Here is a 21182-nt window from a genome sequence, read left to right as displayed (position 1 = left end):
TGCAAGGAGCTACCAGTTTTGAGATGGATTCAGGGATGTTAAAATGTGGAAGAAAAGCATATCTTAGACATGCCGAAATACAGAACATGCAGGTAAGACAACAGGGAGCAGTGAGGACTGAAGGAATCAGGTGCGCACTCCACCTACCCATGTCCCTATGAGTCATACTGTGTTGTCCACAAACACAGAGGTGAGACATGCTTTGGCCCATAGGTCAGATGGCCATATAACCTGTAGTGTTAGCTGAGACACCCCTCAGAGAAAAGGGCACTACAACTGATTATGCCAGGAAAACGGTCATTAACTAAAACTGCCCTCAGAAAACCAAGATGGAATGACCCTACGCATTATCCCAAATAACAACCCTGAGTAATGTGATTGCTACAAATGATCAATTCAAACTTTTGGAATCTGCAACATTATGCATTGATTGACGTCCCTTTCTACTCTATATCTTTCAAAATACCAGGAATCCTGACATCGTTATGCCTTGTTACAGTTCCCCTAAATGTCCTCAACTCCCCAGCAATTACCCACAACTGCCCCTTCCCAATGAGGTGCCTGAGAGCCCCACAGACACCTCTACAAGTCTTTGAAGGAATTAGACCAGCAGTTCTCAAGTAGGGGAGATTTTGCCACCCAAGGGACATCTGGCATCATCTGAAGACATTTTGAGTTGCCATGACTGAGTGGTGTCACTGGCACTTAGTGAACAGAGACCAGGGGATGCTGCTACACATCCTACAACAAAGAACAGTCCCACATCAAAAAGTTATCTGACCCAGAGTGACATTAGTGCCAAGCTAGAGAAGCCCTGGATTAGAGGAAGGATCATGCTTTCATTCCCTCTTGTCAGGTGAGACGCTCTCCTTTCTTTGCCTCCTGACAACTGTCCTGGCCAGTTCTCCTCTGTAGCTTTTCAGGGTTTCAGCTGAACCCTGCTGGCCCAAATCGTGATCTAGGAAGGAGCCTCCACAGTGATGAAAGAGATGGCACAGTTGTCAGTCTCCACAAGGAAAGTGCAGAACTTTCCTGGTGTCATGGGAGCAGACAAGATTGACAGGCTGTGGGACTTTTCCCATCTCCAATGTTACTGGGAAAGAAAGTGACAGCAAACATATCTGGCAGGTTGAAGCTGCAGCTCTTGTTAGCAGTCAGAGGTCCTGAACCCCCAAAGATACATGTGTCCTAGAAGCCAGGACAGTCCAGGAGAATGCTCCCTACAGAATGAGTTCATCCTAGGACTGAGACAAGTCTCTCAGACATTTCACTTCTGCACCAACAAAGTGTGGGGAAAGTCACCTTCATCACTCCTGATGGGTTCCTTTGCCCAGAAACAGGGAAGCAGCAACCCAGCTAGAAGTATAGCAGAAAGACATCTGTCCATGCACTTACCTTTCAGAGAATGGAGATTCCTGCAGGTAATGGCAGACCAAGGCAGAGCATGGAGGCAGAGAACAAGGGCACTGATTCAGATCCGAGGGCAGGAGTGAGGTGAAGGGGTCTCAAACCCAGGCCCGAAATGCCTCTTGCATTCGCATCCCTGCTCTACTGTAACCAAGAACCACAAACTGCGTGGCTTAGAACAACATAAATTTGTCTCAACTCTGGAAGTTAGATCTTTCAGTCAGCTGGGACTAAAAGACCCAACCAGAACAATTACAGAACAGGAAAAGTTTTTTGGGGGGCTCATGGTTTCAGAAGTCTCAATCCATAGACAGTAGATTCCATTCCTTGGGGCTCAAGGTGAGACTGAACATCATGGTAGAAGGGTGTCACAGAGGGAAGCAGTTCACATGATGATCAGAAAGGAGAGAGAGGTGTCTCCACTTGCCAGATACAAATATATACCCCAAAGTCACATCCCCAATGGTCCATCTTCTCCAGTCACCTCCCACCCACCTTCAATACTCAATTAATCCCATCAGGTGATTAAGGCTCTCACAATCCCATCATTTCCCCCCTGAACCCTCTTGCATCATCTCACACGTGAGCTTTGGGGGACACCTCACATCAAACCATAGATATCTGAAAAAAAGATGTTGGTTGGGTCATGCTTTTTCTGAAGGCAGAGGGGAAGGTCTACTGCAGACTTCTAGCTTCTGCTGGTTGGCAGCATAATTCCACTCTTTACATGGGGTTAGCGCTCTGTGTTATGTGTGTCTCTTCACTGGGTATTCTTTTTACTAAGGAAATCAGTAGCATTGAATCAGGGGCCGTCCCTACTCCAGTACACTCTTGTCTTAACTAATTACAACTTTAACAGCCCTGTTTCCAAATAAGGTCACATTCTTAGGTAAACCTGCCTTCTCCTCCTATAAGGAGGGCCAAGGTTCTTATAGGTCTAACAAGGTGGTTTCACAAGGAAGTGACATCATGAGCTGCTATGTAAGTCAGGCACTAAGAACTGAGAATCATAAGCCCTAATGGGATGGGCCACTCCAGTTTCCTTAAGTCATCTTCACTTTCCTCTCGTTTCCCAACACCTGACTTCCTATACCTGCTTTAACGCAACCATCATTCAGAATATAAAAATACAGCACACCCTTTATCCAAAGTTCACACTCGCATCCATGTTCATTCTCTGAAATAGCCATGAAGCTACAGGCAGGTAAACAATGCCTGGCATGAAGTCAAGGTTCAATAAAGGCTTGATTTTTTTCTTTCACCTTTCAGGCCCAATGAGGATGTCACAAAGTCAGGATATTTTGGGAGAGGATCAAAGTACTCTTTCAGAAAGCTGTAATCCTCAGTTAAAGAGGAATTTTAAAATTTGAGTCCCAATTCAGTTGCCCAAACCCAGCTAAGGTAGGGAAACAATGGCTATTATACTGACGCCAAAGGAAAACAAATTCAGAACTAAAAACTGAAACAAACCAACCAAAAAAAAAAAAAACTCCTACAGAAATAAACAAGGAAAGTTAAGAAAAAAGCAGAAGCAGAGGAGATTTGGGGCCACTCAGTGTGGAGGCACTCGGCACTACAAAAAATCATGTAGCCATCAAAAAATCATGGTTGAGTCATAAATCAGCATCATCAAAGGAAAAAAGTCAATATATATTTAAAGAGGACCTCCACTGCAGTTGTTTTTATCTAAAGTATTAGACACTGCTGCATTCGAATTGTTTATAATTCTTATGGAGAGACAAGATGTTGACGTGTGGAAATTAAACAATACAAGATTCAAGGAGTAATTCAAGATAACAATAGAACTGTCACAAAGTAATATATGAGTATATGCTACATAAACAATATAGGAAATAAGTGTAACAAGAACTCAGAGGGAATGATTACTTTTGGCAGAAAGTCCAGGAATGCCACTTTGAAAGAAGTAGATTCTAGGCTGAGTTTTCAAAATTTATTATGAAAGTATACTCTGTATAACTTCTTTAAGAAAACAGGGAGTTGGTAATAGAAGTTTTAGGAAGACTTCATTCTAATGTAGTTGATATTATTTAATGGTTCAAGTCAACCAGGAAAATGTGGAGACCTCGTTTTTACATAATAACAGAATAAGGGGATGTACGATTAATAGTCTACAATGTGGTAGGCAGTTTCTAACATGGTTCCAAAGATCCCTTCCTACTGGCAGCCTTAAGCTTGCATGATCTCTTCCCTTGAGTGTGGCTGGGCCTTGAAACTTGCTTCTGATGAATAATGCAAAGACACAAAGACTGAAGCTTTTGTCTTTCTGGATCTTTCTCTCTCACTTGCTCACTGTCCCTTCTTGACTGGCCCTATGAAGAGGCCTCCATGACAAGGAACTGAGAGAAACATTTGACCAACAGCCAGCAAGAAAATGAGGCTTTAGTCTAATGTCTTTCAAGGAACCTGACCCTGACAATGCTAATGTGAACAGTCATGCCTTGAAGCAATGACAGCCACGTTCAGTACCTTACCTCAGTCTCTGAGAGACCCTGGGCTAAGCCACATCCAGCTTCTTGACCCACAGAAACTGTAGAATAAAATTGTGTGGTTGTACATGGCTGAATTGTGGGCAATTTGTTACTCTGAGATACACGGTACAGATGGCAAGGTGCTGATGTGCCCATTCTCTAATCTGTCAGCTAAGACCCTCTCTATCCACATGAGGAAAGGAAGTCAAACTCAACTGAGATCAGGAGATACAGGAGAACAAAAAGCACTTCTGCCTATGTTAGGGTGCTACGTTAGATTTTGGGCAGCAGGCATTTTACATGTATGACTCTTAAGAGATAACAAGTCAAACATCAGGAGATATAGGCCCCAAACCTTCTTTGGCAGTTGTTCTTAGAGAAGGTAAATGTTAAGACCCTGTGGCCAATGGTATAGCCTTCAGACATGGAACTGGACCATGCTACTCATGACTGCCATAACTCAGAACAAAACCATGCCATGCCCAGGTGCTGAGCCACATTCATCAATGCAAAGCCAGGTGTCCTTGAGTCTATGATGCAGGCTTCCTTCTGGGTTCTTCCTGTAGTCTGTGTCTGTCTGTCTCTCTCGCTCTCTCTCTCATTTTATTTATGCTGAATGGTGGGTTTCATTGCAGCATATTTGTATATACATAAAAATATAATCAAGTCAGTTTCACTCCCCAATATGGAGACTAAGTGAACAAGCAAAGAGGCTCAATGACTTGGGATTGGGTCCTTCAGTCAAAGTGGCCCAAATATTTGCCATTTTCAAATTGAGCTACAATTTGGTTCATTATGTTTCTGAGAGTGTAAGCTTTGGCCACTGGAAGGAACATGGATAAACTAAAAATTTCTCCTGGGATTTGTCTACTGTACAACATGGTGTTAGGATGGAGATCCCAAAGCAGACCCTGAGGTAAGGAAGTGAGAGCAAGTTATTTATTTGGGAGGTATTCATGTAAAGCACCAGAAAGTGAGATGAGAAAGTGAACAAATTCAATAAAGGATGCATTATGAGGCAGGTAATCATGGAGAGCCACTAGGGTTCAATTTCACTAGGGCAGGGATCAGCAAACTTTTGATATAAATGGTCAGATAGTAAATAGAGTAGGATTTGTGGTTTATGTGATTTGTTACAACTACTCAAATGTGTGAAAGCAGCTGTAGACAAAATGTAAATGAATGGGCATCACCATGTTCCAATAAAACATTTTTACAGTTAGCAGGCCAGCCTGGGGCCCAGCATTGGTGATTTGCCAACCTCTTCTCTTGACTAGTCTAGGCTGCCATGTGGATCACTTCTCAGGGACAGCTCAAATGGGGGCAAAGGAGTTGAGATAGTTGCCTTCTCCCATCATTCATTGGTTGAGTAATAAGCAGTCAGTCTCCAATGGTCAAGAAATAAAAATTAAAAAAGAGTTGTAGATGCTTACATTTGGAAGTCATTAGACTGGTGTACACACACATGGTGAATACCAAGGACATATGGGACCCTGCCCCAGCTTATTATTCATTCTTAAGAAAGGGGGAAATGGGTGATGGCAAAAATCAAGAGAGGAGCAAAAACAGAGGCCTTCCATGATGAGTGGTATGCTGTGTCAACAAGACTCCTCTCTCTCCCTCCCTCCCTCTCTCCCCACCCCAAGGAACTGTCATGGTGATGAATTCAGCAGGTAGAGTTTCCCAGCAGCATAGCGCCTGTTGTCTCAGGTAAGTCTCAACCACAGTTCAACCACATCGAAGGTCCCCCCTTTCTTTGGACACTCAGCAACTCCTTCATCCTTGAAGAACTCTTTCCTGTGTGTTGGTTTTTGTTGCTGTTGTTGTTGCTATTGCTTTAATTTCAAAATTGAAATTAAAATGTCATTTGGTTGGATGAAAGAAAGATAGGGACAATAAAAGAAGGGATTGTGTAGCTACCATGTTGACCCTCCATAGCCCCACCACATCCTCACTGAAGGAAAGAAAAAAGACCCTTCCTCTCCTCTATACCCAGTTAAAGTCAAAGAAAAAATTAAATTAAATTAAATCATCTTATTATGTAATTGGGACTAGGCCTCAGGCTGCAGCAATAAAAAGGGATTAAGGGCAGAGCCACCTGGGCAGCCATTCTCCTGGGTCCCATTACCACCCCCCTGGCTCCTTTTTATAGCCAACAGATTAAAATGCGAGCCTAGCAATCTTTGATCTTTCACTTGCTGACACAAATCCTTTCAAGCTCCCAACATTTTCTGCTGAGGTAATTAGTACTAATTAAAAGGTTTCCAACAGTCTTTGCTCCGTGTTTTTTTTTCCTCCTGCGTGTCTTTCCCTTCTCCCCCTCCCCAAAAGAAACTGCTTTTACAAGTACCTTCCATCTCTGAAACACAGCATCCCTCACTTTCTTCTTATCTGACTTGGCCAGATCAAGTAGATTAGTGGCTCCATTATTCCAAATACAAAGCCAGACAACAGGTTTTTACTATCGCTTCTGACCTGTTGAGAGTGCACAGGTTTATATTAAGAAGCAAGCGCCTCAGCTGTAGGCTTGCATGAAAAGACAATCTAATTATGCAGGAAAAGACACTGCGCAGTGTCTTCTGCCTGAGGAAGGACACCATTTAATCAAAAGTTTGGCTCCAGTGTCTGTCGTATGCACACATGTGACTGCAACACACACCAGCATTACCTACACACGCACCTGCACACACTGCTTCCCTGCTCAAACTGAGTAGTTGCACAACTCATTTCCCAGCTTGCTTTGTTTCCAGGGTTTTGTTTGTGTGTTTGGGGTTATGGTTGGGGAAAAGAGATTATTTAAGGAAAAATGCCAACAAAATTTAAAGAAGGAATCATCATGTTGCAGTTTAAAAAAAGACTTGAAGGAAAATGTATACATACCACACATACACACACACACACACACACACATTCATACAAACCATGAATGCAAATTCATAATGAAATGAAAGTTTCTGTAGTGTTCCACTGGTTCTTTAGTATGGAGGTGGGACATAGAAGCTCTCATGCATTATCTGAGTCGTGAACTTGGTCCTAGAGAAAATGTCCTGTTGTGAGCTATTCAGATGCTCCATGGCCTGCAACTATATCTAATGATAAAATGTGCTGCAAGACATTGTTCTGTTCAGGAGGAGGGGAACTTGCTAGAGACCAAGGGCTACAGCAAGCTGTGAATAGAGCTTGAGAATGGGCCTTTGCTCAACTGCCCTGCAGGGACCAGTTTTGGAAGGCTAGCTGCTCCTCTCCAAACCATCTGACAACTTGGGAAACCTGACCTGGACTCAGAGTCTGCCTCTGGCCTTAGAGTGACAGTCCTCCCTAACAGGCCCAGCCTCACTCACTCCTTCTTCCACCTGGGCCTTTAGGAAGTGAGTGGAAGGTTCCTACCCAGCATACCTTGCTCTGGACCCCTCTTCCCTTTCCCATCCATCAGGGGGCACCTGGGAATACAGAGAAATATCTGTGCATCTCCCCTCCTCATCCAGACCCTTGAACACATGCCTTTGTTCCCTGGCAAGTCTTTACCTGCCCACAACTTGTCCCTGGAGGACACGGCTGGCACAAAATACCAACTCTCCAAGACGCCACAACTCCCTAGGATGGTTTATTTTCTTTCTACCTAGTGAAGTAAATATGGGAAATGTAGATGATGTGAAAATCATACTTAATCCCACAGATTCCCTTTGTTACAGATGGGAACATTGAGGCTCAGGAGCATTAATCTTAAACAGTGACAACTTTGACAAGTACGTGATGACTTGACATAGCTCTAAGCCACCTCATTCACTAATCCTGGAGGGGGGGGGCTCTGCTCCCCAAATCACAGGAGGGAACTGAGGATTCCGGGTGGCCTGTTGGCTCAAGGTCACACACAAGTACATGTCAATGATTCCAGGGCTCTTCCAATCATCCTAGATGTCGGGGAGATGAGATGATGACAATCCCACCCAGTGAGACATCCTGACAAACAGTGTTCTGGGGAGGTTGGAAGTGATTCCTTATAACCCTCCTGTGGATCCTATAACATCAGTGGCTGCAGTAAGCAGACCCATTTTCTGACTCGGTTGCTGGTATCTTTTGTGTTAAATGGATAGAAATCTACCATCAGTACCCCTGGGCCCAGAAATTAGTCACTTTACAACCCAAATAGGTTTTGATGAGGCTCCCATGATTAGTGTAGGATGCCACTAAAATATATATATATATCCATTTGCTACCCCATCCTCCAAAGGAGAAAAAAAAAAAAAAGCTAACACTGAAAAGTAATGGATTTAATGATCTAGAAAATCTAGACGCTAGAAACTCCAAGGGAGATCATATTAAATTAGACCAGTACAAACAAGCCAAACTAGATTTATCCTCTTGTGGTTACAGATTTTATCTACTAAACCAGGTTTTCAGGGCTAGTCTGTTTTCAATGAATAGAATTTTTGAATGTCAAGTCCCAGGATTCCTAGTAGAGGATAATTTACCCCCAGGATCTCAGTTCAGCAGGGGATGGCCATGCACAGTTATCTTACAAGGGCCTGAGACACTCTCTGGGGTCCTTTTCCTGTTCTGTGGCAGGGGTACCTGTTGACAATCAGCCACAGAGGGACTCATGGGTGGGTGGAGTAGGAGATCAGCGTACAGGGAGAAAAGAGGTCTTTCCTGGATTACTGCCTAAGGGAGTGAGGAGACAAGAGAGAGGAATGGGGGAGTAAAGAAATTTCATAGAATGTTCTGGAATGATGTCACCTATCTAAATATCTGGATATAAACTATATTAAAAGCACCCCCAAAACATCATCATGCACTTGGTATGTGGGGGAAATCCTCAGGGTGCTTTCCTGGAGCAAAGATGACAAGGAACTGTTTTAAATTTTTCTTCCTCAGAAGAAAAATAACCCTACTTGGCTTGCCTCTTAATCCAGTGGTGAGAGCACCATGGGTTATCCAGCCTTCCTGTCCAGGGGACCTTCCCCAGGACTGCTCCCCGGGAAAAGGCTGCCATCTCTGGGGGAGGGGACTTGGCTGCTGTGCAGATTTGGGTAGCTTCGAAGACATAATTATAACAGAGAGAAGGCGGGTGGGGGGGGAGGGAAGGAAATTACCTTTGAAAATTATGAAAAATACCTTGTCGGCGTCTCTTTGAGGCTCGCATTTAGCTCTTGGAAAAGATTTCTGCCAAATGGTGAGTTCTGACAGGGGGAAGATGAAATGAGGGACTGGGGGAGGAGGGGGTGCTCAGCACAGAGGCTGCTGTCTGTCAGAACTGATGACTCGGCAGCTGACGTCAGACTGGGATATTTACCCACCCAGTTCAGTGAGAAGAAAAGCCCAGCCAGCAACCAGTCTGGCCAAGATGACCACAAAGAGACACATACAAAAGCTGGTCAGACCCTCAGATCACCAAGAGGTTCCCTGTATGCCCTAAATGATGTGAGAGAATGAGGTTTCAAAAGTAATGCAGAGAGTCCCCAAATTCCATTGAATGTAATCCAGAACAGGGACTAATGGTCTTGAGCCAGGATCCCACACTCATATAGCAGAAGGATGCAGGTGAGACAAGTCCCAGCAAATATCATCACCTCCTTCTTTGGGTCCTCCTACATGTGGACTATGGACACTTCACCTTTTCCGCATGGATCCTGGCTTAAGTAGATTCATCAAAAGGTCATTTTCCTTACTTCATTCCAAAAGAAGCAGGGAGTACTTCTAATGTGAGGGTTGTTTTTTCGTTTGTTTGTTTGTTTTGGGGTGGGGGTGGTTCTTGTTTGTTGGACAAGGAATGCATCAGTAGAAAAAAAACAGAACCAGGAATTGGGAGCAATGACATAAGAAAGAGGTGGGAAGGGGGTTGTGGGGCACGCCCACCTTGGTAGTGGAGAGAGGGGTGTATATTTGCAACGACATTGTTGGATATTATCCGTTCCTGGTTGTAAATAAAAGCAGAGAGAGAGGAGTTTTGTCATTGTTTATAAATTCTCTATAGATTACACAGCCCCTTAATGCCTGCACCCAAGACAAACTTCCCCTGCTCCCAGCCCCAAGTATACCACTGTCAGGAAGCCTGGGTTTAAGGCTACTTCTACTTTCTGCAACCTGGGTGACCTTGAACAAGGTCTTTGGTGTCTCTGGGTCATAGGTTCTTCAGCTATATATATAAAAAAATAGGAAATTATCTAAAAAAATTACTAAATCTCTTCTAATTAAAAGTCTTTTAAAAATCCATATTTTCTTCTTAAATATTTCAACTTGAAATTTCAGCAGTGGGAAGTATTTCACATAACTCCATCTAAGGAAGGCACAGCCTCATGCAAACTGCACTTAGAAATGGACCCGTTCCAGGGAGTTCTCTAGTACTGGCTATGCATTCAGTCCCATCTTCAAAGGCAGGGAAGGAATTGCCTGACCCCAAATACAACTAGTAGTCTCTTCTAAGGCAGAGTAGAATATGGCAGAGTGACACAGTTGGGGTAAGGGGCAGTCACAGGAGTGTTTGGCCACTTGCCCAGCTAAAAGGCCTGCCAGCATCAGACATGCCAGTCTTCTGTGCCCCATGGTCAGGAGGGTGGGCAATGCCACCTATTCACATACCACCTCCAGTAAGAAATCAGCCTCTGCTGTGAAGGCAAAATATACTTTTTGGTTTTTTTGTTTTTATTCCCCAAAGATGAGGGGGAACTGGAGAATGGGTCAAGGTCAACTGGAGAATGGGTGGGTGTGCCAGGCAAAAACAGAAATGAACAACAACAACAACAACAATGAAAATTGTTTAAACTGTTGCGGCTTTAAAAGCTTAACCAGTAAAGCCCCTCCAGCCTTCAGTCAATGGGAATCAAAACAATGATTTCCAGCTAGTTTGTTCCGTCTATAGACAGGATCCCTCGATGGAAGCTTGCTCCTTTCTTTTCTCTTTCCCCCCTATTTCTAAACTGCAATCCATTCTCCACTCCCAAGAACCATTCTGACAGAGTCTATTGTGCAGCCTTCTCAGGACTTCAGTCACCCCAACACAAACACTCTTTGGAAATAGAAGTTTTCCAGGGAGTTCTCTTCCCTCCCCCATCCCACCACCCTCCCTGCTTCTTCACATCCTGGAGGCAATGCTGCCGAAACCTAGGAGCAGAGAGGATTCCTAATGCCTGCCACTTGCTTAGAATTGATTTTCAGATGAGCACTGAAGAGAGCCAAATACCCCTACAGTTCGGAACACTCATCATCTCTGACGATGAAGTCATTTGCTGCCATAAGCAGAACAAGGGTTAATGACCCAAAATCGAATAAATTACTGGATTCAGATCCATCATGACCATTGGCTTTAAAAATAATCTGAAGCGAGTGAGTGTGGACTCGAGCCATCACAAAGACGGACTCCTTTGCTTACCACGATAAATCCTTCCCAAGCGCATCTCAGGATCAAGCACCAATTAACATTTCTCATACCAGTGCGCAGGGGGCCGTGCAAAGTGATTCCATAGTAAATGAGTCTGGAAATTGCCTTAACTGTGACACCCAGAGGTGTCCTACAGGTTTCAGACAGGGGGAGCGGGGAGAACTCTCCTTTGTGAGTACCACTCTGTCCATCCCATGTCTCGCCCTGGACGCAGTGGTAGGGGTACTAGGGAAGGTGGCTTTCAGCACCATAGTAAATCTTCAAACAATTTATCCAAACAAAGACCAGCATGAGGGATAGGGCAATAACGGGAAGCAGATGAAGAAGCAAGATCAATTAGGGTGATGGTGGGGGGGGGGGGGTGACCCTACAGCTTCACTCCATGACACAGATCTCAAAACAAATTTTGCCAGAATGGAGTTGACATGGCCAGGCTGAATGCAGGGCTCTGCTAAAGGCTGGGTGCCTCCCCTTTCCAGTCCTCTGAGGGGGGTGAAAGGAGAGAAAGGGAGAGGAGGGGAGGGTGGGCAGGACCGAGGCAAGGGGGACAGAAGGCGGGTGAATGAAAAGCCACGCATAATGGCCTGAGGTTTATTTTACAGAGAACAAAATGGCTCAATTTGAGCACTTTAGACTGTCGAAATTGGGGCTTGGGGCTCGGTGGAGAGGATTGTTACATTGGCTACGGGAGACTGTAGGCCCAGGGGGCAAAAAAAAAAGGGAAAATAAATAACACACACACACACACACACACACACACGGGCACCCCTCCTCCAGCCTGCAAACTTTGGGACCAGGGAGCCTCACAGAGGTGATTTGGCAAGGAACCACTCAGCAAGGCATAGGGATGCCCATTTCCTTTCAAATTGCATCTCTAATGTATGGGGCTCATCAGACTTTGCCCTCTTGCTTTGTGCTCCCCCAAACCCACCTCTTTTTAAAAAGAAATCTAGTTTATTATTTAGTAGGAACAGCAGGTTTTTTTTTTTTTTTTTTTAAGGGTTGCTAATAATTCCGATTCCCCTTTCAAAAACAATCCACCCCTCACTAAGGAAAAAGTCAGAGCGACTGACTAATGGGAGTAATTCAAAGTACCTCAATTAAAATTCAGGTTTTGGCCTTTTGAGCAGTCTATTTAAAGATTTTTTTTCCTCTAGATTGGTTGTAGACAGATGATTATTAAATATTTATGTGTCTGTGAAAGGGGCTCTCGGAGCTTGGCTCAGCTGAGGGCTGAGCTTTTTGTTGCTGTTGTCTCTCCTCTAGAAGGGCCCAGAGAACAGTTACTTCATGTGGCTCCTAACCCACCTGTTTTCCCAGAGCCCCACGCACCAGTCAGTCAGCCTTATATGGTAAGACCTAAGCAATCAGCTCTGTCTATGCCCAAGTGGAATCTTCCAGAGCCTTCTATCAGCAAAGTGGCTATGCACTCTCCTACACCAGGTTCAAGCCCTGGCTCCTCTGAGTGGCCTCGGTTAACTTGCCACCCCACGGGGAGCACCTGGGCAACTTGGTCTCCCCCAGGCCTGTCCATTTACTGCCCTATGTTCCTGAAAGATAAAGTTCTAGTTGCATAAGTGGACAGTTCTAGTTACTTATACATTTTTGGGGGGAGTGGTCATCAGGGATTGAACTCAGGGGCACTCAACCACTGAGCCACATCCCCAGCCCTATTTTGTACTTTTTTTTTTTTTTTAATTTAGAGGCAGAGTCTCACTGAGTTCCTTAGCACCTTGCTTTTTCTGAGGCTGACTTTGAACTTGAGATCCTCCTACCTCAGCCTCTCGAGCCACTGGGATTATAGATGTACACCACCACACCAGGCCTGGTTTCATATACTTTTTAAAGACAGGATCTGGATCTTGCCTGGGGTCACCACGGTGTCCACACTGCTGACTGGCTGCTTGGTTGTCCTTTACTTTGTGACACTGTAACTCTGTTTCATACCAGCCTGAACCCCTGCACTGGCATGGCTCTCCCCACAGCCCAGACTCTTCCCCAAAGAAAACTTAGTCAGCTGATCTTAAGGCTAAGCTTCCTATGGGGGTTCAAGACAGAGCCTGAACAAAAAGTACTCTGTCCTAAGGACATGAGGTAGATGGTAGGAGACGGCTTTGTCCTCTTAGTTATTCAGTTAGCAAAAGACTTCTCTAAGTTTTCTATATGTAAAACACAGAATAAATCAATGGATCTCAGCAACATGGAATAACCTGGTCACTTCTATATTCTGGGATATCATGCAGTTTTAAAATATACTGAAAGACCTGCATAATGTATGGGCATTTTAAAAAGAAAGCAGAGTGCAGTAATATTTACATAATAATTCTATGTTTAGGAAAAATGAACAAAAATTTTATACACACACACACACATACAGGGAGACAGAGGAAAGACAGAGGAATGCTACTTTCAGGAAAGGGGGTGGGTCTTTCTCATTTGGCTTCTAGCAATAAGGATTATTTCCTTTCCAGTATGAAAGTAGACACCAATAAAATAAATATTTTAAAAGAAGAAGACATATCCCCTGTCCTCTACATTAACTTTGGTGGAGCAGTCCCCAAATCTATCTGCAATAAGATCATCTAAGAAACAGTCTTTTAAAGGCAGATTTTAGGAACCATAGCTGGAACTTGTGATGTAGAGCTGGGATGTGACCCACCTGTAGCCTAACATGTTCTGTCTCCCTTAGTTTTCCCAGGTCTTTAAGATAATATGCAAAGTTTAATAACTGGTAGATCAGCAGATATACCAAAGAGACACCCAATCCTCTGCCTGCATTTCCATGACATGATGAAAAACCCACAGAGACTATTTCCATTAATGTGGAACAGTGATCAGAAAGTTTATCAACCAACCTTCCTTTAAATAGCAGGGGAAGTCACCTACTGGTTCAGAAAACACTCTTTATCTTGAATACAGGTATAACAGGGTAAATCTATGTAAAGACTACACTTCAACATCCCAACATACTTAAAGTTGGATCATTCCTGTTTATATCATATGAAAATTTACTCAGTGGTACAAATGCCTATATTTTTTTAAATTAATTGTAACTGACATAATTATAGATAACACTGGGGATTCGTTGTGAAATATTTATACATGCACATTAGATAATTTCGTTAATTTCAATCCCTAGTACCTCCCCCTTCCCTCCTCTCCTCCCCTCCCTGGCTTGCTTCCTCTCCTCTACTGGTCTCCCTTTATTTTCATGAAAATGCTTGTATTTAAAGCAAAGTATCTTAAAATTATTACAGCTAGAAATACAACTCGTAACTTATGCTGTGAACCTGTAAATAACCCATTCTTAACACAGGTACAAGCTTTAGTCTTTATTCATTCCCTGCTCACTCATTTACTTATTCATAAATTTACTCAGCTCTTCATTCACCCATTCAAGTCACTTATCCAACGAATGTTTTGGGCCATTAGATACCCACCAAACCCACCCAGGCTACAGAACTCTGACTTTATAGCCCACCTCCCAATCGCCATCTGATGCCAAGCAGCCACAGATGATGAAAGGCAGGCAGGCTTGGCCATTTCTCATCTCCATACAACATGCCGCTTAGATATTTTAGGAAGAAATTATATTCCAAGCCTTCCAATGTTGGTTGGTTGCTTCTTCCCTGAACCAGATATTGTGAGCTCAGAGCCTTTTCTCCTTCAACTCACTTCCTGCTCAGCAGCCACTGACTCATGTTACCCTCCTGATGAAGCCCAGGAACATTCTCCACAACTGTGCTTTAGCCACCTGGTCTATGGCACTTCACTGTGGCAACTGGACTAACTAATAACCTCGTCAAGTGACCAAAGGAGTTCTCCTTGAGTCCTCAGGGCACTTAACATGACACCCAGGCCAGGCCCAGGGTTTCCAGAAAAATCCTGCAGATAAGCCCAGCTCATGCAGGGACCCCAAGGTACAGGATTTGGTTTAGGGTGGTAGACTACAAGGTCATCTATTCTCAGAGCCTTTCACACGTAAGAAGTTATAGGCATAGTGTCAAAGGCTTTCCAAAAAATTTTTGAAAAGTCAACGAAATGTTGTAGATCTGGAAAACAAAAAGACTCTGAAATAAAAATTCAAACTAAGATTAATAAAATTTTGTTAAATTTCAACAAAAACAAACCTGTCCACTATTAAGTTGAGAGCATAGCAATTCAAGCTTTAAAACGACCCCACCTGCTAATGGGAAGTCCAGTCTGAGGGAACACTCGTGATGGCTAGTGACTGCATTTTTGTTTGTGTTTACTGTGCTTCCCAAGGGTAATACAGAACGAAATGAACTGACCCATGTTCCCAAAAGGGGGAAGTCCAGGGCCAGGTAGGGCACAGGAAGCCATAAGGAGGAACAACCAAATAAAGGAAAAGAATTTCATACCCTCCAGCTCTGAAAGAAGACCTGTTCTCCAGAAAGGCAGGGTGATTTGCTAAAAAAGGTATCAGATCAAGAATCAGGAAACCTGGGTTTTACTTCGAGCCTCATTTTTATTAAGTGGTCACACTTGGGAGGCGTCCCCAGTGCTTAGGACTGTGTCTGGCACCCAAGAAACAGTCAAGCATTTGCTGAATGAGGAAGACTCATGAGTCTTTTTTTATTTTTTTATTTTTCCCCCCAAACTGTTTTTCCACTTTCTTGTACAATACAAGGGAAAACAAAGCACCATACTTGGCCGGAAGCTTAAGCAGCCACCTTAAGTTACTCCCTCTCATCTCCCAACAAAATAAAGTTGTGATTGGTGTTGAGACCTACAAAATATTTCTTAATTAGGGAGGAAAAAGGAAGGGAATGGGGATGCTCCCAACCAGCCATCTCATCTCAGTGCCAAAACACACTCAGAGTGACCTCTTATAGCACAGCACCCTCACCCCCAACAGCCCTGTCATTAAAATGAGGATTTTTTTCAATTTTTAAAATAAAGGTGGGTGGGCACCATGGCACATGCCTGTAATCCTGGTATCAGGAGACGGAGGCAGGAGGATTGCAAGTTCAAAGTCAGCCTCAACAACTTAGCAAGGATCTAAGCAACTTAGTGAGACCCTGCCTCAAATTAAAAATAAAAAAGGGCTTGGAATGTGGTTCAGTATTTAAGTGTTTGGGTTCAATTCCTGGTACCAAAAACAAAAACAAAAACAAAAAACAAAAAAAAATATCCAAGGGGGAAAGTGGCCTGTTTAAATTGATTTTGAAATGAAACTCTAGTAAAACATAATAGTGCAGGGACATTCAAATAAGGAAATGTAGCTCTTTGCAAGGCCTCGGAAAGAAACAGAACCTATAAATCCCAGTACCTAATTTCAGGATCATGACAAAAGAAGGGGAGTAGAAGTGGGGAGTGTCGCTCCCTAGGTCTCCCCATCCAAGCACCAACCAACTACAAAATTAAGTCTATAGAAATAAAGTGGATTGGTTTATTAAGAGTGGAGGATTCAGAGTACCAAAAAACTTGGGATGGCTAGGAAATTTTAGAGGGCCAGCTGCAGAGAACAATCTTCCGCAGACCCTTCCCAGACTGTGAACTGTGTTGAGGTCCAGGAAAGAAGGAGAGCACACCTGAGAAATCAAAGGAAATGTCAGTGGCCAGAGGATACAGGGGGGAAAGGGATACAGAGCAGGAGGTATATGTACATTAGAGCATAAGAGCTCCCCCCAAATTTCTCGAAGCCTAGTTTCTGAGCCCAAGGTGGTCAGGTTGGCCCCTGAGGTGAGTCGGGAGTTAGTGTCCACCAAGTAAGAACTTTCAGGTTCACAGCCTTGCCTGCCCCTTCTCGCCTTCCTGCCAGACAGCAAGAGCCAGCAGCAGCTCGGATGCCGGTGACCCTGGCAGAGGGAGACTGTATGGGAAGCATCAGAGACCAGGCACAGCTCAGGATGTGGAGAAAGGGGTGGCCTCAGCCTATTGCTACCAGGGTCAGCATCTCCAGACCCTTGCTGACCCTTTCCCCAGATTCACAGAAACCGAGGCAGAGTCCAAGACAAATATCCTTTTCTCTTAGGTACACACACACTCACACACATCCACAGATGCACAGCCCTTGTGCCCACTCTCTCTTTCTCTCTTCCACATGTATCAAGACCAGTTTTTAGAAGTACCAAACCCTAAGGTTTTCCAAGTCAGTGTTTTTTGACAAGGCATCTGAAGACCCCTTGTGGGCAGAGAGAGAACAGGGGCACTCTGGTCCCTGCCACAACAGCAGGCCTCCGTTCATTTACTTTATGTCATCAGACCTCCAAGAAGCCCTCTAATGCAGGCCTGAGACAGGGCTGAGGAGACAGGTTTAGCAGTGCGTCATGGAGGTCAAATGACATGGCCCCCAAATGGCTCCTCCTGCCCAACTTGTTTGGCCCCCTTTATCTCAGACACCAAGGGCTCCCTCAAGAACTCTAAGCCCCACCCCCAAGCTGCCATTCTTCTCCTTGAACTCCAGGTTCACCTCTGGGATTCATCTTCTCCAAAATCTCCAAAGGAAAAATAAATGGCCACCCAGATTCAGAGCTTTTACAGGACAATGCTGGAGCAGTGTTCTCTCACTCCCTCACTCAAGATGAGATTGGAGGAAATGAAGGTAGGCATATAGGGACTCAGAGCTGTCCCTGTGCATGCAGATGCAGACCCCAAGCCAACCACCTCCACGGAAGGGAAGACGACGGACTCCCACAAAACATGGCAGAAGCCATCTTCATTTGCAAGATTTCACACATCCCTAATTATTTCAAGAGGACTTTCAGAAGGAGGTAATGGGTTCCCTTTTATCACTTGCCACACATATAATGTCAGGGCTCCAGCATTCATTAGTGCCACCCTCTCAGTCACCAACCCCACCTCCACCACCAAAAACCCAAATAATTTCGAAAACATTTTTATCCTAAAATGTTCCCTTCAATTTAAAAAAAAAATTATCTTCAAGAAAAGAGATTTCTTTCCATTTCAATCCCACAACAAGGAGAATGTCAGCCCAGCTTTTTTTTGACAGACAAATTATTGAATCAAAGAGAAAATGCCATTAAGCTCACAGGTTAGCAAGTGTCAGGAATGGTTTAAAGAGATATCCCCATTTATCTTCCAAACATGCACGAAATGTCACTAATGTGTGTTTATCATGTATAATCAGACAAAGAAAATATCGAAATAAAGTACTCCCGCATACAATAGAAATCTCCTTCCATCCTTCAAGATATCAGTGCTATTCAAATAGAATAATAATGATGAAGCCTCTCTCTTGAAAATGGAAATCAAGTGAAATGTAGATAGAAATGATTTTTTTTTTTGGTAGTTGATGTACATTTCTAAAGTGCATTAACAGGAAATCCAGAACTTTTTAGGTCAATTATATTGTCAGTATTGTCAATGCCACTGAAATGAATACTGAAGCAGAGCCTGTTCTTGCTGGAATCAAGCTACAGAAGTCCCTAGATTGGGGACTTACAGAGGAACTGGAGACACATTGGAAACCTGACATTATTCAAACGTGCATATATATGTATATATATTCTTTCATTCAAATCTATGTGAGAACCAGGCATTTCAGCTTACTATAAATCTCAATAGGGAGGTAAAAAATCCATAACTGATCTAAAATCTGGCTATATTTTCCTCCCTTTCCTTCCTTCATTATGACGAAGCTTATTTTTGTAAACCAGGTACCATGATGATACTAAATTCTGCTTCCAGATAGGTGGTTTGGACAAGAGCTCTCTACTCAACTCTGCACTTGCCGGGCCCAAGACCATGAGCCGTCCACAGGATAGAAGGCAGTCCCTGTGTCAGAAGCAGCTGGCCCCTAGAAGTGGGGAGGGATTAGGCATTTCAAACTGGAACCACTTTCACCCTTACTGCCTTCTCCCCAGTGTCCTGCCAGTGGTGGGACATGGTATTCCCAGCCTTCTAGAATGTGCCTTTCCCACAAGTAGTAACCTTCTGGGAGGTGCCTTTTCCGTGTCTGTTCTTGTCACCACTGCAGGACTATAGTGCAATGGCCTTCAGGTAGCGGACCCTGCAGCAGTTGGTGAGTGTACCAGTTAATGGGGGGCTATGAGAGAGGTTTCTCCTCTCAGCTCTCTCCATGCTCCCCAGGTTCTTTTACTTTCTCTCTTCTTCTTTTTTTTTTTATTTTGGTACTAGAAATTGAACCCAGGGTGCTCTACCACTAAGCTACACCCCCAACCCTTTTATTTTGAAAAAAGGTCTCCCAATGTTGCCCAGGATGGCCTTGAACCTGGGATTCTCAACTTCCCAAATAGCTAAGATCATAGGCAGGCACCATAGTTCCCAGCTAGTTCCCTGGTTATGTGAGTTTCTAAAGCCCTGTGGGGGAACAGTCAATATGAGGCGACATGCTATCAACTTGAAGGAGTTTCTGCTCTCCCTAACAAATGACATGAAACTCAAATTATACCACAATACCCCATTCTAAGTACAGTGTAAGATAAAGGTCCTATGCTTTATCTTAGCCAGACAGGCAAGAAACGATGGGATAAGACAAGGGACATAACAAAGTAGAGGACAGCATCAAGAGAGCAAGCTCCAGAATCTGCCAGCTTCATAGTCCCATCATCTGGTTGAGTGCTCTTGAACTCTAGGCCCTCACTTAAGAAATAGGATCATAGGGGCTGGGGATGTTGCTCAGCGGTAGAACACCTGACTAGCATGTGTAAGGCCCAGGGTTCAATCCCCAGCACTGCAGGAAACAAAAACAAGGAAAAAAGAAAAAGAAATGGGATCATAGTAACCTTTACTCCATAAAGATGTTGGCTTTAATGTGCCAAAGTGTGTAAAGTTCCTACAGCAGTGTATGGTCTCTAACAAATGCTCAATAATGTTAGCTATTATCTGTAATTACTATCATCTGGTTTTCCCTCCTTGGTTTTACAAATAAGGAAAATGAGACTTAGGCACTAGTGTCTTGGGACCTTATGAGTGGCAAGAATGGGGTCAGAAGGCAGGTAACCAGAGGACAGGTGGTCAGGCTGCTCCATCAGTTATTTATTAGATGCCTGCTGTGTACAAAATCAGTGGGAAGCAAATTCCATCAGATAAGGGACAAAAGGAAAGAAAAGCAGGGAAACTCTTGGCAACAGGTCTGAACATAACAAATTCTTGGGAAGAGGAGTCCAAAAGGGCCGACTGTGGCTGCAGAGTAGAGATCTGTCATGTCCCGGGAACATCACATGCAATTCACCAAATGGGACACTCTTGAGTCTTTCACAGCCTCAGGACTATGTCCTCGTCATACTTCATTACAGCTTGCTGAGTGCATTTTGGGCTTCAGTCCCAGATGAACTTTGAGAATTGGGAATGACCTTAATCCATCTTTGTATCCCCTGCACCCAATATAGGACCTGGTATATGATAGGTATTTACCTAAAATGTTTGTGATTAAAAACAGGAGATAGGTAAGCAAGCAGGCAGATGACCTGGCCACCACCTGACAGTACCAAGTCAGGGGAAAAGTCCAGAAAGCCCCAGAAGCAGTGGCGTGGGTGGGATGACAATTTATTTCAGCTACAGAGGGGCATCAGGACCACAAGCCACACTGAAAGAACACGTGTAAAGACAGCTTCAACTGCCACCATGTAACATGACCACCCTTGTCAACAGTGCTGTTCTCACCTCTCAGGGGATGAGAGGGGCCAGCCAGGCAGATGCCACCCTGCAAACTCCTGGTTCTCCTACTGTATGCCCTTAGATAAGTACTAGAAGTTTCCTATGAAAAAAATGAGAATAAAATTCCTACCTTTCTAACTGATATTTTAAATAATAAACCCTTAAAATATAGCTAGAAATAGCCTAGCCATTCCATCTCTAACAGTTTATCTTAATAATAAAATCAGAGTTGTGTTTAAATGGGAAAAAAAAGATCTATGTCCTGTGACATACTTCATACTAAATAGAATAGGAGGTGAAAG

At 43.8% G+C, this 21182-nt stretch overlaps 1 protein-coding gene across 5 annotated transcripts in view; it reads right to left on the bottom strand.

Annotated features, from left to right (window-relative positions):
- Positions 1 to 21182, bottom strand: part of Lrmda (leucine rich melanocyte differentiation associated) — a 1017541-nt gene that overhangs the window by 483051 nt on the left and 513308 nt on the right. Inside the window, exon 1 of one of the 5 annotated variants that reach the window (XM_047553146.1) lies at positions 8990 to 9119. The exons of the other annotated variants lie outside the window; for them this stretch is intronic. Within the exon in view, the coding sequence (XP_047409102.1) occupies positions 8990 to 9039 (50 nt within the window). The 5' untranslated portion in view covers positions 9040 to 9119. Of the gene's footprint in view, positions 1 to 8989; positions 9120 to 21182 lie in introns of those variants that run through there. 5 annotated transcript variants of the gene reach the window in all.

The sequence above is a fragment of the Sciurus carolinensis genome, chromosome 5 (genome assembly GCF_902686445.1).
Source record: "Sciurus carolinensis chromosome 5, mSciCar1.2, whole genome shotgun sequence".
NCBI classification, from domain to species: Eukaryota; Metazoa; Chordata; class Mammalia; order Rodentia; family Sciuridae; genus Sciurus; species Sciurus carolinensis.
This window is presented reverse-complemented; position numbering and strand designations above follow the sequence as displayed.